Source organism: Somniosus microcephalus, chromosome 10 (genome assembly GCF_052327205.1).
Source record: "Somniosus microcephalus isolate GS21.2 chromosome 10, FLI_Smic_1.0, whole genome shotgun sequence".
NCBI lineage: Eukaryota > Metazoa > Chordata > Chondrichthyes > Squaliformes > Somniosidae > Somniosus > Somniosus microcephalus.
Genome location: NC_140996.1, coordinates 202,195,982 through 202,212,621, shown reverse-complemented (window position 1 = coordinate 202,212,621; position 16,640 = coordinate 202,195,982). Strand labels below are relative to the sequence as shown.

Genomic DNA, 16,640 nt, shown 5'->3' with positions numbered 1-16,640 from the left:
CAGCATAAGGTGGACAATTTCCTGTTAGCCTACAGAAATGCGACACATGCAGTCACCAACCAGGCCCCGGCCATGATGTTCTTTAACCGAAGGTTGAGATCTCGTCTGGATTTGCTCAGACCAAATGTACGAAGAGATGTTGAGAGTAAGCAATTCCAGCACATCAATGAGAAGCTGACAAGGAGCTTCAATGTAGGGCAACCAGTCTTGGCCCGCGACTACCGAACAGAGAAATGGCAACCAGGAACGATATGCACACGGCAGGGGCCACTAATGTACACAGTGGATGTTGGGGAGAACATTGTGAGACGCCATGCTGACCAGATCCTAGAGTCACAGGAACGAGTCAACCCCATGTCTCGGCCATACGTACCTGGTGAGGAACCCGACGTACAGGTCGCATCTACCTCAGAAACAATGGGGCAGTAATTCCTCCCCAAACGCGTGAGTACGGAAGGGGTACTCACGCGTCTAGCCGGAGGAAATCCCGGTTTTCAGCATGCACAGCGCATGCGCTGAAAACCGGTATTTCCTCTCCTCTAACCCAAGGGGTGAAGAGGCTAGCGCGTGCGCTGTAGGGGGCAGCGAGTGCATCTTGGATTTCCTCTGTTTTGGGGGATTTGCGCATGTGTAAAGGCCTCCGGTCTTTACGCTTGTAAAAAGCACACGTAAGTATTTATTTTTACAGTTAAGTGGTGTTTTAATGCAATTTAGAATTTTTTTCCCACAGGTTTATTATTTTAAAGAATCTACAATAAGGTAAGTTTAGTTTTAGACCCTTTTTATTAAAAATTAATTTTTTTCAAAAAAAAAATTGTTTAAATTATTTTTTTAAACTTATTTATACTTAATTTAATGATTGGGATGTTTTTTAAAATTTTATTTAAAGTTTAAGTAGTGTTTTGGGGTGCAGTACTTTTCATGAGTTTGACAGTTCTTACTCTCAAACTTATGAATGAAGTTTCCCCTCCCCTGATTGGCTGAACAGTGCTCACCTGGTCCCAGCCGGCACATCGCACTAACTACGCCACTGGGTCAGGTTAGCACAGCGCGCCGACATCAGAACCTGGCCACTGACAGGAATCCACTGCGGGCCAGGTTTCAGATGTCGGCGCGCTGGGTAAGTGCGCATCGGGGGCTTGCACGCGCAGCAAGCCCCCGACACCAAGTTCTGGGCCAATAGCATTGGAAGCTGATGAATCAACTGACGACAGGGTGCTAGAATCGCCTCCGCACCAAGAGCGAGACACTCGGGAAAGGCATTATCCAGAAAGAATCAGGAAGCCTCCCCAAAGACTGAATTTATAAATAGACTATTTTCAGCTAATGTTGCATGTTAAAAGTGTTAATTGTAATTAGTTTGATATTTAATTGTTAAATGAGTGTTATGGTACTGTTAATCTAAAAGGGGAGGAATTGTAGTGTATGTACCTTTAAGGGCGAGAACTACTTTTTACAGCTCCTGTATACTGTAGTACCGGCAGTGACCACACCTGTATATAAACCCTGAGTAGTGATCTGCACAGTTAGTTCTAGAGTAACCCTCATTCAGTAAACACCTGTTGTACCGTTTCTCCTGCAGTCTGTGTCTTATTATACACAGACACAACAGAACCCACAACCCTCTGACTCAGAGGCGAGGGTGCTACCAACGGAGCCACGGTTGACACACAAGACATGGTTCCATAGGTACTGTCCTTGCTCTAGTACCTTTCCCAAGGGGCCATTCTTAGTCAGTGAGTGTTGGCAGGTGAATCCCTCTTGGGAGGCATCAGTGCCAATCCTGATCCTGTCCTCACCCGACATTCCCACAGGGATAGTTTCCAGCAACGGTCCCTGAATAGCAGTCAGGAGCAGGAACCCCGACTCATTTTTTTCTCCCCTAACCCAGGGATACTGAGGCCCATTGCAATGATTTTACTCTGATCCTGGTTGAAATCAGCGAACTCATGCTCAATGTACCCTTTCATTTTTTTTTTTTTGGGTGCGTGGCCCCTTTAACGGGCTGTGTGGCCCACTGAAAGGTTTGTGCTACTGCAGCCTGGTCCTCCTGACGATATCCCTGCTTGTGCTCTCCTGTGCAATGTGCAACCAGGCTGCGTTGATCTCCTGGGGAAGTGTCTTCCACCCATTGGAAGGGAAGAAAATCTCCCTGCGTGCTGTGGGAGAGTCTGGGTGCAGCCATGCACCTCTGTGCAGTGCTTGTCAGTGTTAGCAGCACTTCAATGCTGTAGAACACTGACAACACAACTGTCAAAATGAATGTGGCCCTGGTCCCTTTAAGGAAACCGGCTGATGACGTGTCATCAAATGACATCATCAGACCCACTTCCTATTAATTGGCCGGGAACCTCGCAGGGTGGGGCTTAACAAGCCCTATCAACGGAATATCTTGTTGGAGGCCGGGATCAACACAGATGCGGGGTCCCCACACGCCACGGATGTCGCCCGCCCCGGACCTGTCGAGGTTGGAAAAATACAGCCCTTAGAGTACTGTGCTCAGTTCTGGTCTCCATATTACAAAAAGGTACTGGAGAAGGTGCAAAACAGGTTTTCAAGGATGATACTGGAACTGAGAGGTTATAACTATCAGGAAAGATTGAACAGAAGAGAAGGTTGAGAGGTGACCTGTTAGTGGTCTTTGAAATTATGAGGGGGTTCCATAGGGTAGATGTAGAGAAGATGTTTCTCCTTTGATCAGCCATGATCTCATTGAATGGCGGAGCAGGCTTGAGGGGCCGAATTACCTACTCCTGCTCCTATCTTCTATGTCCAAAACTAGGGGCTATAAATATAAGATAGTCACTAATAAATCTAATAAGGAACTCAGGAGAAACTTCTTTACCCAGAGTGTGGTCAGAGAGTAGTTGCGGAAAATAGCATAGATGCATTTAAGGGGAAGCGAGATAAGTACATGAGGGAGAAAGGACTAGAAACAGAAGGTTTGTTAATAGGATGAGATGAAGTAAGGTGGGAGGAGGCTCATGTGGAGCATAATCTGTTTGGCCGAATGGCCTGTTTCTGTGCATTTTTTTTGCATTTGTCTTTGAAGAAACTTTTCAGGATCATCTTGCGTTTTTTCCCGTGACATGGGCAGCACTGAGGTATACTGCGGGTTTAAATAAAGCCGACATATAAATCTTATAGCTAAATATTCGTTTTTGAATAATGTTGAGGAAATAGTATCCTGGTTGGAAGCTCACCGTGCACTTCATATTCTGTCCACTAGGTGGTGCAGTATCTTCACCTGTAGCTTAGCAATGAAGCGGGATACATTTTGGACTATTATAGTCCTGGATTAGTTGATGATATAATTGAACAATATTTACTAATGAAGGCGTGTGCAATACAGACTAATATTTTATTTATGTTTTATTTTTCACCCCAATTGTGAATGCTTTTGATTTTCCCCACCTCTTTTAGGTTTCTCTGTGCAACACCTCATTCACTGATGGAGGATGAAAAAGCAAAGCTTCTCCGAGGCCCCTATTATTCTGCCTGCCAGAATATGCACAACAGCAGCCTAGCATAATTCTCCCATCAGTGTTTCTCTCCATCTCTGTGGATAACGATCTAACCTCCACTCGCCGATGGCCGAGATCATAAACTCGCTACAACAGCTGATTAAGAGATCATCCGATCAGAGATATTCAAAATTATCAGGGGTTTTGATAAAGATAAATTTGGAAAAACTATTTTCACAGGTCGCTGAGTGTGTAAGTTTATCATCACCATCATCAGCAAGTGATGGGAACTTGAGGGAATCATCAACAGAGCCCAACTTTTTCCATGGGGGTAGTCACATCTGAAGATGGGTCAGAGGTCATTTATCAAGGAGGTATAATTCTCCATTGGCTGATCTAAGCTGGAGTGGTGTTTGAACACTACAGTGGGCCTCAATCTAGGGAAATCAAGGGAGGAAAGAAACACTGAAGTACTTTGACTTGGAGAGTCTAGAACTAGGGGTCATAGTCCCTTATCCTGAGACTGAGAGGAGGAGGAATTTCTTCACTCAGAGGATTGTGAATCTTTGGAATTCTCTACCCCAGAGAGCTGTGGATGCTCAGTCGTTGAGTATATTCAAGACAGAGATCGATAGATTTTTGGACACTAAGGAAATCAAGGGATTTGGGGATCGGACGGGAAAGTGGAGTTGAGGTAGAAGATCAACCATGATCTTATTGAATGACGGAGCAGGCTCAAGGGGCCAAATGGCCTACTCCTGCTCCGATTTCTTATGTTCTTAAAGGAAAAGTCAGCTAGAGTTCCCATTCCTGATCACTGTCCAGTGGCTCGTGTGCATGTGTACATCAGATGAGGACAGTACTCACACCTGTGATTCCTCCACAGTCTTCTAACACTTGCTGTCTGGGTTTACATATGCAAAGTGGCCACCTATGCACACCGAACCATACTCCAGGATGAGTCGGCACTTACAGTGGTGGGGAGAGAACCGGACGGGAAAAAATACAGGTGCCAGCCAATTAAAGGGCCATCATCCGACAGCATTCGCCAACCACTAGATTACACCGGATATACGGCACAGAAACAGGCCATTCAGCCCAACCAGTCCATGCCGGTGTTTATGCTCCACAAGAGCCTCCTCCCGTCTTTCTTCGTCTAAATCTATCAGCATAACCCTCTATTCCCTCTCCCTCATAAGCTTGTCCAGCCTCCCCTTAAATGCATCTATACTATTTGCCTCAACCAGTCCCTGTGGCAGCAAGTTCCACATTCTCACCACTCTCTGGGTAAAGAAGTTTCTTCTGAATTCCCTATTGGATTTCTTGGTGACTATCTTATAGTGATGACCTCTAATTATGCTCTTCCCCACAAGTGGAAACATTCTCTCTGTGTCCACACTATCAAAACCTTTCATAATTTTAAAGACCTCTATTAGGTCGCCCCTCAGCCTTCTTTTTTCAAGAGACATTTCCTGATATGTATACCCTCGCATTTCTGGTATCATCCTTGTAAATCTTCTCTGCACCCTCTCCAGTGCCTCTATATCCTTTTTATAATATGGCAACCAGATGTAGTACTCAGTGGTCTAACCAAGGTTCGATACAGGTTTAGCGTAACTTCCCTACTTTTCAATTCTATCCCTCTAGAAATAAACAGGCAGCAGTTACCTGAGGTGAAGTATTTCTGAGCTTGCTCTGGTTTTATTGTTCCCTCTTTAAGGCACTTCTTCACTGTCTCATCGAGGATCATCTTCATTTCTGTGAAACTCTCACGCCATGCTATGTGAGCCACTTCCCTCGCTCTGTCCTCAGCCTGCAAACAATGGACCACATTTAATATGAAGCAGAGATTGGAATTTAAAGACTGACATCAGCTTCTATCAGCTCCTGTTACTCGACATTCAGTGATTTGGAAATTTGGCTTCTTTGCTGATGGTGAAAATTCATTAACAGCTAATAGTGCCTTTGAATCATGAGGCAAGCTGGAAGATAAATATTTGACTTTATAAACCAGACTTTTAGGCTTCTGTGATGTCTGAGCAGGTTTAAAAAAAAAACCTATCCAATGCCGAACAAAGGCAAAATACCGCGGAAGCTGGAAGTCTGAAATAGAAACAGAAAATGCTGGAGATACTCAGCAGGTCAAGCAGCGTCTGTGGAGCGAGAAACAGAGTTAACGTTTCAGCTCGATGACCTTGCGTCAGTAACAGTGTGCTTCTGGGTTAGGAAGGGGAACCGAGTGACTCATCGAGGAGAGTGAGTGTGTGGGCAGGGATTGGGTTTGGCTGTGATTTCCCCATTCCCCCGTGGTTGACAAACACGCCCGTATTCATTGTTTAGGCTGTTAGATGAATAATGGAACGAAATTTGAAAAAAAAACTTTGGACTTCTAGGTTAGTTTTTTTTAAATCTGTAAACATTGCCTTCAAAACAAAGACATGAAGCCGGGGCTTCCCCCAATGGAAGAAAGAGAGGTCAAAGGGGGAGCAATCAGGCTGCTCTCGCATGCTTTCCACCAGACAATCACCAATTCATAGAGGCATAGAGTTCGGTGCAGGATGCCTTGCTGAATCACTTGAATGATGAATGTCATGTGGTAGCGTCTAAAAGACAGGGGAGAAAAATAACAAAAAAAATGAGCTTAAAACAATATTTCATATAACGAGTCGACATTTTTAGGAAGTTCAGATTCACTCTTTGCTCCATTGCAGTGTTGGCCATCATTCCTGCAGATCTCTTTACCCTATCACACAGGTGGGACCTTAGGTTGTTTTTCTTATTTGCAGAAAACCTATAGGTTTTACATTGTATTTACTGGGTGAAATCGTGCTCTACAGTATTAGAAATTGGACGCATGATTGCAGTGTTAGCACCCAAACACTTAAATGCAGCATTTATACAGCACCATTAACATAGTAAAACGTTAAAGAGATCTCAGAGGATTGTTGGGCTGGAGGAGGTTACAGAGGGATTACAGGCATGGAGGGATTTTAATGCATTAATCAAATGCATTAATGCAGCGTTCACATATGGACGCATTATGCAGTGTAGCAGATGAAAGCATTCATAACATTTATTTGAAATTCTTCTGGCTGCTAATTTAAACAAAATTAACCTTTGTTAAGATAATTGTCAGAGGAATTTAATATGAATGCATTAAGACAGTCACATGCTATTAGCATGTATCACAAGTTCACAGCATTACATTTCTTCCAGTGTATTCATGTGTTTCACAGATGGTGACTGAAGTGAAAGCTCATGGGATCCAAGATGAAATTCTAAATTGGATTATTGAATTACTCGATAATAGGAGACAAAAGCCAGTCAACAGTGGCAATAGTTGCAGCTGAGCAGGGAAAAGCGAATAGGCACTTTGAGAAGGTGCGGAGTGTGGGTAAATACTGGAGCAGCAACACTTTAAATCATGGAGTGGGTTTGATTTAACACTCAATTGAGCACCTAACTTTAGTTGCTGTAGTGCTGATTCCAGTCTCTCCACCTCACGGAGGAAAGGTCAGTGTAAGGGACATTGCTGCCTGGCATTTCTCACGTCCTTGACAACAGCCTGTTCAGACCAGGCTGGTGAGGCTGGCTTCCATCAGCTGTGAATGGTGTATGGCCCAGCAACACCAGAGGGAAACATGTGGGGAAAAAAGAGGGCATGTACCCTTAAAAGGAAAATAAAGAAAAAAATGCTGGCCATTACGAGGAAAAATGCAGAATATAGTTGCTATCTTTGAGGTGTTTTATTAGCCTAGGCAGATTTGTCATTGCTTAGCCTTGAGGCACCCTCCCCACCCTGCCCCACTAAAATCAATGAGAATGCGGCAGTGATGTTTGTAACACTTTTCCATTGCTTTGTCTTGGATGGTTATAGGGGCCTCATTGAAACCCAATTATGCAGGTCTGCCTATTACAAACAGAAGTGAAATCTCTCAGTCCTCATCCAGTCTGTAGCATGGTAGTCCATCAATGACGTAGAAGAAACTAGCACTGTTATCTTGCCTCATTAGAAAACCAGAGCCTGCAGCTTAATCACAGAGCAGCATGCCAAGATGGGATGGAGAAAGGTAGTAATGCACTGCCATGGAATAACTCTACAGGGCTTCAGATTTGAAGCTCCTCATACGGCGAGTGCTTAATGTCTGCTAAATTATTAGAGGGAGGTGCAAAGATGAAGCATTTCCCCACAGAAAATGTGTGGAAACTCGAAGAGGAATCCAAGCTGGGCTGCCTTTATGCACCTTTCAATGACCAGTTACTGCTTGTTAACAGTAGCATGTGTCTACTTTCTTACCTAGGGAACAATGAACATGGAAGACTCAAAGTTTTTCTTTATAAAGTTCACAATTAAAATTAAAAACAAAGTGGAGGTAGAATTATAGGCAATGATTTTCCGAACCTCGGCAGGTCCCGACCCCCCGACCTCTGAAATTAATTTCCCCATCGCGTTTGCTAGCCAATTAGAGGAAGCGGGTCTGGTGACGTCATTTGATGACGCATCATCAGCCGGTGTCCTTAAATGGACCATATCCAAATTTATTTTGACAGTTGTGCTGTCAGTGTTCTACAGCATTGAGGTGCTGCAAACACTGACAATCACTGCACAGAGGTGCATGGCTGCATCCAGGCTCTCCCATGACTCCCTCCATATGCTTACGGAGGGAGTCACAGCACACAGGGAGGTCCTCTTCCCTTCCAATGGGTGGAAGAGACCTCCCCAGGAGATCAACAGAGCCTGGTTGCACATTGCACAGGAGGGCACCAAGCAGGGATGTGGTCAGGAGGACCTGGGTGCAGTGCTGCAACCATTCAATGATCTCAGTAGATCACAAAATGTTAGTACAAAGTCACACTCAACCTCATCCTGCTGTGCCTCTCATCACATCCCCATCACTCTGCCTTCCCTACCCTACTCCTGCACATCCTTACTCACACCAACTTACCTTACACCTCCACCCATCCCTCTCTATCTACCCACCCATCCCTCTCTATCTACATTATCACTTCCCCATCTCAGTAGCCACCCCTCACACTCACCCTCATCCTAATGCAATCATACCAACTAACAACATACAAGGGTAGGCACTTGGATGTTTTTATGCAATGTTCATGTAAAGTTTCTGTTAATGTGGTGTCAAACAATTAAACCTTCATTTTCAACACTTTGCGTTCTTGGACGGATTTGTGTGCACCTTTGGAAGTGGCTTAGTGAGTTGCAGTAAATGGTGAGACATAACGGTACCCCCTGCAATGCTGATGAGTGTGAAAGGAATGGCTTGGACATTGTAGGGATGCTTCATGGTGTTGGTGTGGGTTGGTGCCAGCCTAGCGCATCATGTGGCAGCCAGGGTGTACAGCGTCAAGTGAAGTAAATCTGGCCATGGTGAGGCCATCCCTGGGCTCCCAGGCAGCAATGTGGTCGGGTGCTGATGCCCTGTCTCTTGTGCAGCATCAGTTGTTGCGGAGAAGGTTGGTGTTGTTGTTGGTGCTGCTGGTGTGCCTGGTGCTGCTGGTGTTGGGGCTGATCGTGATGGGATTCTGAGGACCAAGGTGAGATAGTTTCAAGGGTGCCCATGCTGATGGAATAGATGGCAGGTGAAGTTGAGATGACAGAAGCGATCTGTCAAAGGTGGGAGAGGTAATGAGGTCAGACTGGATGGAGACTTGTATAAAGACTTGCAGCATCCTGAATCTGTAGTGGAAATGCAGTTTAGAGAAGCTAGTGGTTAAGGAAACATGTCTCAATCAGCTGGGAGCTTTGACTTGACATTTGAAGCTGTCAACTCATCAGCTGATTCAATGTCCAGTGACCTCCCGCCTCAGCTTCACAGACGAGGTCTAGGAACAGCGGGAAATCAGTGGGTAACTTGTCAAATCCAAAAAGCTGGGAAAAAAACATAGTTAAGTGGCTGTAAACAAGTCACGAATGATTTTAATTGCCTCACCTGCCACTGCGTGTCGGGTCTGCTCAGCGCTGACAGACCCGACATTTGGTAAAGGCGCATGGCGACGGGTTCACAGCGGGGTCCTGACCTGCTGGGGAGAAAAACCCACTTTCCCACCCGACCCGCCACCGATCACAACCGCTGACCCGCCACAAAATCCAGCCCATAGAATCTTACAGCACAGGAGTCCATTCGGCCCATCATGCCTGTGCCGGCTCTTTGAAAGAGCTGTCCAATTTAGACCCACATCCCCAGCTTTACCCCATAACCCTGCAAATTAGTCCTCTTCAAGCACATGTCCAATTGCCTTTGAAAAGTTCCTATGGAATCTGATTCCACCATTTTAAGGTAGTGTGTTCCAGGTCTTAACAACGCTCTGTATGAAGGAAGTTCTCCTAATTTCCCCTCTAGTTCTTTTGCCAGTTATTTTAAATCTATGACCTCCGGTTACCGACCCACTTGCCAGAGGAAACAGTTTTTCCCTACTTGTTCTATCAAAACCCCTCGTAATTTTGAATACCTCAATTAGGTCTCCCCTTAACCTTCTCTGCTCTAAGGAGAAAAATCCCAGCTTCTTCAATCTCTCCACGTAACTTAATGCCTTCATCCCTGGTATCATCCTGGTAAAGCTCCTCTGTACTCTCTCCAGGATCTTAGCAACCTTCCTGAAGTGTGATCCCCAGAATTGTACGCAATACTCCAGCTGTGGCTTAACCAGGGATTTGTAAAGGCTTGGCATGACATCCTTGTTTTTGTACTCAATGCTCCTATTTAAAAATCCAAGTAACCCATATGCTTTCTTAACCGTCTTCTCTATTTGCCCTGCCACCTTAGGATTTGTGAATATGCACTCCCAGGTACCTCTGCTCTTGCACCCCCCTCAAAATAGTACCATTTAGATTATACTGTCTTTCCATGTTGTTCTTCCCAAAGTGCAACAATTCACACTTATCCGCATTAAATTGCATCTGCCCACTTCACCTGTCTTCAATGCTGGAGAATTAGAGTTGGATACCTTACTGTAAACTGCCAGACAGCTGGGACGTACACACTGTGCAACCCATGGAAACTCACCTTGTTGCAATAGTCAGGGAGGACATCAGTTTTCGGCCTTAGGTAGTAGGCAGGTGGAACAGAATTCTCATCCCGATGGTACCAGTCCTCCAGAAGCCTGGTGCTAAGGCCTTCATTTTGTGATCTGCAGAGAATCACCTCAAATTCACTGGCTTCAATTTCCGCTGGTAAGCTGGCACTTCCATATTGTTCCCCTATTAATGCCTAACAAAGAGTTACAGCACATAAAATCACATGGGGTTACGAGATTTCATGCAGGACAACATCAATAAGGAACACTGGCAGATGCGTTGCATGCCAAAAGTGAGGAAGGCCCCACAGCTCAGAGTGAAGACTTGAGCAGGTTATGAGAATCTTACTGGAGTGAGATGAACTTACTGCTCTCCAGGTTTACTGCAGTTGCAATTGGACATGTAAATGTACTAAAGCTACTTTTAATTACATACAGACACACACTGAAGTCAATTCTTTATCAGGATTCATGACCAGAAAAGCTTACCACAGATGTTGTTCTGATGCTATTAATCATTCTGTGGATTCTGAAAGCACCTCTGTGATACCAAGGAGAATTGGACTGACTGAGCTGTGCTAAAAGCTGGCGTGATTAGCAAGGACCTTTCTGTGCCTCCTCGTACTTTTATAAGAACAGATTAATGAACAGTGCAAAAGTGAGAACACTCCCAAATGCCCTTTAATGATAACAGTATTCATATGGAAGCTTTGGAAAAACATTCAAAAATGTGCGATGAGAGAAAAAGATTAGCCAGCATGGGGGAGTCACCAGTTTCAAAACTGAGACCGATATATTTTTGTTAGGCAAGGGTAATAAGGGTTTTGGAATCAAGGCGGGTAGATGGAGTTAAGCTACAGATCAGCCATGATCTGATTGTTCCTGCTCTTCATTGCTGTTCATTCAAAGTTGAATGGCCTTCCACCACTCACTGTCCTTGCTAATACAAGACAAATGGCCATTTGAACAAGGTACGAGAGGGCTGCCACCAGCATGAGTAAGCACTTTCAGGAGAGGTGAGGAGATAACAGTGAAGGATGCCAAAGCAAAGAATGATGAGGAGCTAGCCAGACAACACAGACCCAGCACTAACCTGTACTGTGGTTTCAGGAATGAGGAGAAAAATCCATGACTATGTAGAAGCCAGATTTCAGCACATTCAATGAATCTGAATTACACCGAGAGGGGCTTACAGCTCTCACTCTCTCTTCCGTGCCTAGCGGCACATGAGGTAGCCCATTTCTTCCACTGCGTTTACAAACAGCGGACCATGCTCTGGATGTTTTCTGCAACAAAGATTCTTTTAATGTGGACAGCTCGTTAACCTGACCAGAGGCTCCAGATCTGATGTGGGGGGACCATTCCACTCCTGTCGGACGCAAGTACCCGGCTGGATGTTAAGAGACCAGAAACTCTCGTCTGTTCACCGGTGCTAGTCTGGAGCAGGGCTCGAACCACTAACCTTCTGACCCCAAGGCAGGAACGCTAACACTGAGCTAAAGCTCACTCTTGAGGTTTCCGAAGAACTGACCAAACAGTCTAAGGTTATTAATTTCTTTCAATATGTTGCCAACAACACAAACATATTGCACCTTAATAAATTGGTGTATTAATAATACATTATAAAGAAAATTAAATTGTATTGACTCTCAACAAAGATATATTTCAGAGAGAAAGAAAGATGTGAAGAGAAGGATGAACCAACCATGGCTAACCAAGGAAGTTAAGGATGGTATCAAATTGAAAGAAAAGGCATACAATGTTGCAAAGATTAGTAGTAGGCCAGAAGATTGGGAAAATTTTAGAAACCAGCAAAGGATGACTAAAAAAATAATAAAGAGGGAGAAAATAGCTTATGAGAGTAAACTAGCAAGAAATATAAAAACTGACGGTAAAAGCTTCTACAAGTATATAAAAAGGAAGGGAGTAGCTAAAATAAACATTAGTCCCTTAGAGGACGAGATTGGGGAAATAATAATGGGAAACAAGGAAATGGCACAGGCATTGAACAAATATTTTGTATCTGTCTTCATTGTAGAGGACACTAAAAACATTCTAGTAATAGTAGAAACTCAAGGGGCAAAAGGGAGGGACGAACTTACAACAATCACTATCACTAGAAAAAAAGTACTAGGCAAACTTATGGTCTAAAGGCTGGCAAGTCCCCTGGACCTGATGGCCTGCATCCTAGGATCTTAAAAGAAGTGGCTACAGAGATAGTGGATGCATTGGTTGTAATCTTCCAAAATTCTGTAATTGACTCTGGAAAAGTCCCTGCGGATTTTAAATCGCAAATGTAACGCCCTTATTCAAAAAAGGAGGGAGACAGAAAGCAGGAAACTATAGGCCAGTTAGCCTAACATCTGTCATTGGCAAAATGCTTGAATCCATTATTAAGGAAGTAATAGCAGGACATTTAGAAAATCATAATACAATCAAACAGAGTCAACATGGTTTTATGAAAGGGAAATCATGTTTGACAAATTTGCTGGAGTTCTTTGAGGATGTAACGAGCAGGGTGGACAAAGGGGAACCAGTGGATGTGGTGTATTTGGATTTCCAGTAGGCATTCGATAAGGTGCCACATAAAAGGTTACTGCACAAGATAAGAGCTCATGGGGTTGGGGTAATATATTAGCATGGATAGAGGATTGGCTAACTAACAGAAAACAGAGAGTTGGGATAAATGGGTCATTTTCCGATTGGCAAACGGTAACTAATATATTCAAGAAGGAGTTAGATATATTTCTTAAGCCTAAAGGGATCCAAGGGATATGGGGAGAAAGCAGGGACAGGGTACTGAATTTGGATGATCAGCCATGATCTCATTGAATGGCGGAGCAGGCTCGAGGGGCCGAATGGCCTACTCCTGCTCCTCTCTTCTATGTTTCTATGTTTTAAGATGGAGATGAGGAGAAATTTCTTCTCTCAGAGGGTCGCGAATCTTCGGAATTCTTTACCTCAGAGAACTGTGGAAGCTGAGTCATTGAATATATTCAAGCCTGAGATAGACAGATTTTTGAGCACCAGGGGCGTCAAGTGTTCTGGGGTGGGGTGAAGGTCAAAATCGGATCAGCCATGATCTCATGAAATGGTGGAGCAGGCTCATGGGGCCGAATGGCCTGCTCCTGCTCCTATTTCTTATGTTCTGATGTTCTGCTGTGGTGGGATTTAAACTCATGTCTCTGGATCACTAGTCCAGTAACAGAACCACTATGCTACCGTTCCCTCCTTGTACCATGGGATGGGATAGTGTTTCTGCCAGGCTTCATCTGATCACAGAAGAACCCTGTAATTGGTTTAATAATAAATTCCTAGTTTAATAATCAACTGTCATTTGTCTAGCAATTACCCTGACACTGCCCCTTTAACCCATATCTCATAGCAGGAATTGGAATAAAACTGCCCCATAGTTCCAAAGCACTGAATCCGTTCTATAATAGTTCTAGGAGGTGCAAAGCCTCCACAAACAATTACGTTTATTAAAAAGCTCCAAACAGCATACGTCACAGTGTTTAGCTAATTTCATGCAAATGTCAGAGTGACGACTCCTGCTGCAGCAACCCCAGAATCAACCCTTCCCATACTCCTGCACTTTATCCAGTACCAGTGAATGAATCAGGCGTCTCAACAAGCATCCCTGTTACCGCCCATTTCCCGCCGGGACATTGCCACCTATGTGTGTGTGCACTCCCCAAATTAGGGAGTTTTCAACGGTGCCTCTGACGTCAACACTATTTCAACCTCCAATCAGCACTGCACCATTACCGGCAAAAGAAAAATGGCTGGCCGAGCGGCTGCACTGCGCCTACCTACCTCGGTACAGGTATATTGGGCCGGATATTCCGATCCCTACAGGTGGGTATGCGCTGTGTACCCACCCGTAGGGACATCGGAGATACCGGTTTAAGGCCTGCACAGCGCATGCGCTGGAAACCGGCATTTCCGATCTGTCAAGAATGGTCTCGACAGATCCTCCGGCTGCCCCGGAGAAGGGCCTCTGCGGGCGGAGAGTTCTGCTTTTTGGAGACCCTCCGCCCGCAGAAAACACTTACAATTCTTGTGCCTGGTAAAAGCAGGCGTAAGGCCTGCTTTTACCAGGATAAGAGTTGAAAAAAGTAAAAAAAAACATTTTTTTTCACTGATTTATCATTAAAAAAAACTTTAAATAAAGGTAAGTTTATTTTTAGCCCCGTAAAAAACTTTAATTTTTTTTAAATTTAAATTTTTGTTTAAAATAGTTAATTTATTGTAATTTCAAGTCATTTTAAAAATGTGATTTAAAAAAAATGTATTTAAAGTTTTACTATGTTTTTTCATTGATCTCCATTCAAATATTTGACAGGTCTTCCCGTCAAGTGTATGAAGGGAGATTCCCTTCTGTGATTGGCTCCCCATGACCCACGTGATCCCAGAGATGCTGTGAACTACCTGCGCCTCTGGGATACGTGGGCCCTGCGCACCTGCAGTTTGGAGAGGCCCAGCACTGGAATTGTGTGCGTCCCGGGAGCCCTCCGGTAAGGACGCAGATTTTTCCAGATCGCAGTCCTCTGCCCGCGGGAGGCCTGCGATCGGAATATCTGGGCCAATATTGTCAGTAATGACTAAGTTCACGCATGCCCTGCAATAGAAAAATGGCAGTTACTACAGCAGCGGGAGCAGCAGTCACGAGAACATAAGAATTAGGAGTAGGCCATTCGTCAGTATCGGAGCAAATTTATATATAGAACAATGCATCTTTAACCATCCATTTCCACTGCCAGGCTGCACAGTCATTGTCGGATTTGTATTTATTTTGTGTCTGCTTCACATGTAATCAGTATCCACATTCTGATTACTCACCACAAAACATGGCCCAGCAGAAAACTTTAAACATTCATCCAACAGCTTCATCCGGAGCTTCCGGACATCAGAATCACAGACGTCATCTGGATCCACTCCCACATAAGCATCGACTGCCTGTGAATTTGAAACACAGTGAAATACAGGCAGTAATCTTATTGCAGAATTGTCTTCATCACGATTTGCTGTCAGCCATGCACGATGAGGCCCAAGAGCACCTCCCAGGGAAGTAGTCACAGGGCAACAACTTGGCAGAGACACTGCATATGTTTTTTTTAATTCCCCAATTTTCGCCTTCCTTAAGGCCCCAACTTAGACAGGGTTAGTTCCGAGGATATCAGCAGTTCTTTTCAACCCAACCAAGTGGCCATTCTTCATGTGTGAGCCTCGACAGCACGACCTGGATATTAACAGGGGCGGGTTATGTAGGTGGGGGCGCGGAGTTTCGGACCGGGAAACCAGGAAGTGATTGACAGGTTCCCCGCCAGGAAGTCAGCCTGATTGACAGGCTTGGGCTTCCACTCGGGCGGGGAGCACTGTGGGAGCAGGCCGCAGGGGCAGGTAGGTCCAAGCCACAACCCCGTTGAGGGGGTTCCGATCCCAGGGGCCCTGATATGGGGTGGATCTGATGGGAGAGGGTTGCTTGTGGGGGCTGGGGGAAGCACTCCTGCTCCTCTTGGCCCACAAGCAGTCCTGTGAGGGCACTTACCTTCTCCCCAAAGCGGTCCTTGCCTCTCTTCAGCTGCCGGGTTTCCCGAGGCCTGGGAAACCCGGATGGCCAGGGTTAAACCAGCAAAGTAGGTTAAATCAGAGGCTGCCAGCCTCGTTAAAATATTTAAATTGCCAACCCCCCTCCTGGGAGCAGGTTGGCTGCTGGCCCCTTGTCCCGCCTCCATTAAACCTGAAGTGGGCGGGTTGGGGTCAGATATTTTAAATTTTAACATCTGACCCCAACCCACCCTCAGTGCTGGTAGGCGATTCTATTGAAGAATCAGCCATGATCTCATTAAATGGCGGAGGAGGCTCGAGGGGCCGAATGGCCTACTCCTGCTCCTATCTTCTATGTTTCTATATCATCATTAAGGATGATCCTATCCTCACCACTCATACACATTGCACAGTTCTGGATGTCCTGAAGTTTATAGAGCACGAAGAATGGAGGCCGACCAGGAGAGCGTTGGAATAGTTGAATCTGGAGGTGACAGAGGCATGGATGAGAGTTTCAGCAGCAGATGGGCTGAGGCAGGGGTGGAAGCGACCGATGTTACGGAGGTGGAAGTCTTTGTGATGGAGAGGATATGG

At 45.0% G+C, this 16,640-nt stretch overlaps 1 protein-coding gene across 1 annotated transcript in view; it reads right to left on the bottom strand.

The window, feature by feature from the left end:
• LOC147112001 (NACHT and WD repeat domain-containing protein 2) overlaps window positions 1–16,640 on the bottom strand; it is a 54,195-nt gene that overhangs the window by 28,012 nt on the left and 9,543 nt on the right. Inside the window, exons 3-5 of the mRNA XM_085998307.1 lie at window positions 15,339–15,455; window positions 10,487–10,690; window positions 5,133–5,277 (exon numbers count right to left, since the gene is read on the bottom strand). Coding sequence (XP_085854433.1) covers window positions 5,133–5,277; window positions 10,487–10,690; window positions 15,339–15,455 — 466 coding nt within the window. The remainder of the gene's footprint in view (window positions 1–5,132; window positions 5,278–10,486; window positions 10,691–15,338; window positions 15,456–16,640) is intronic.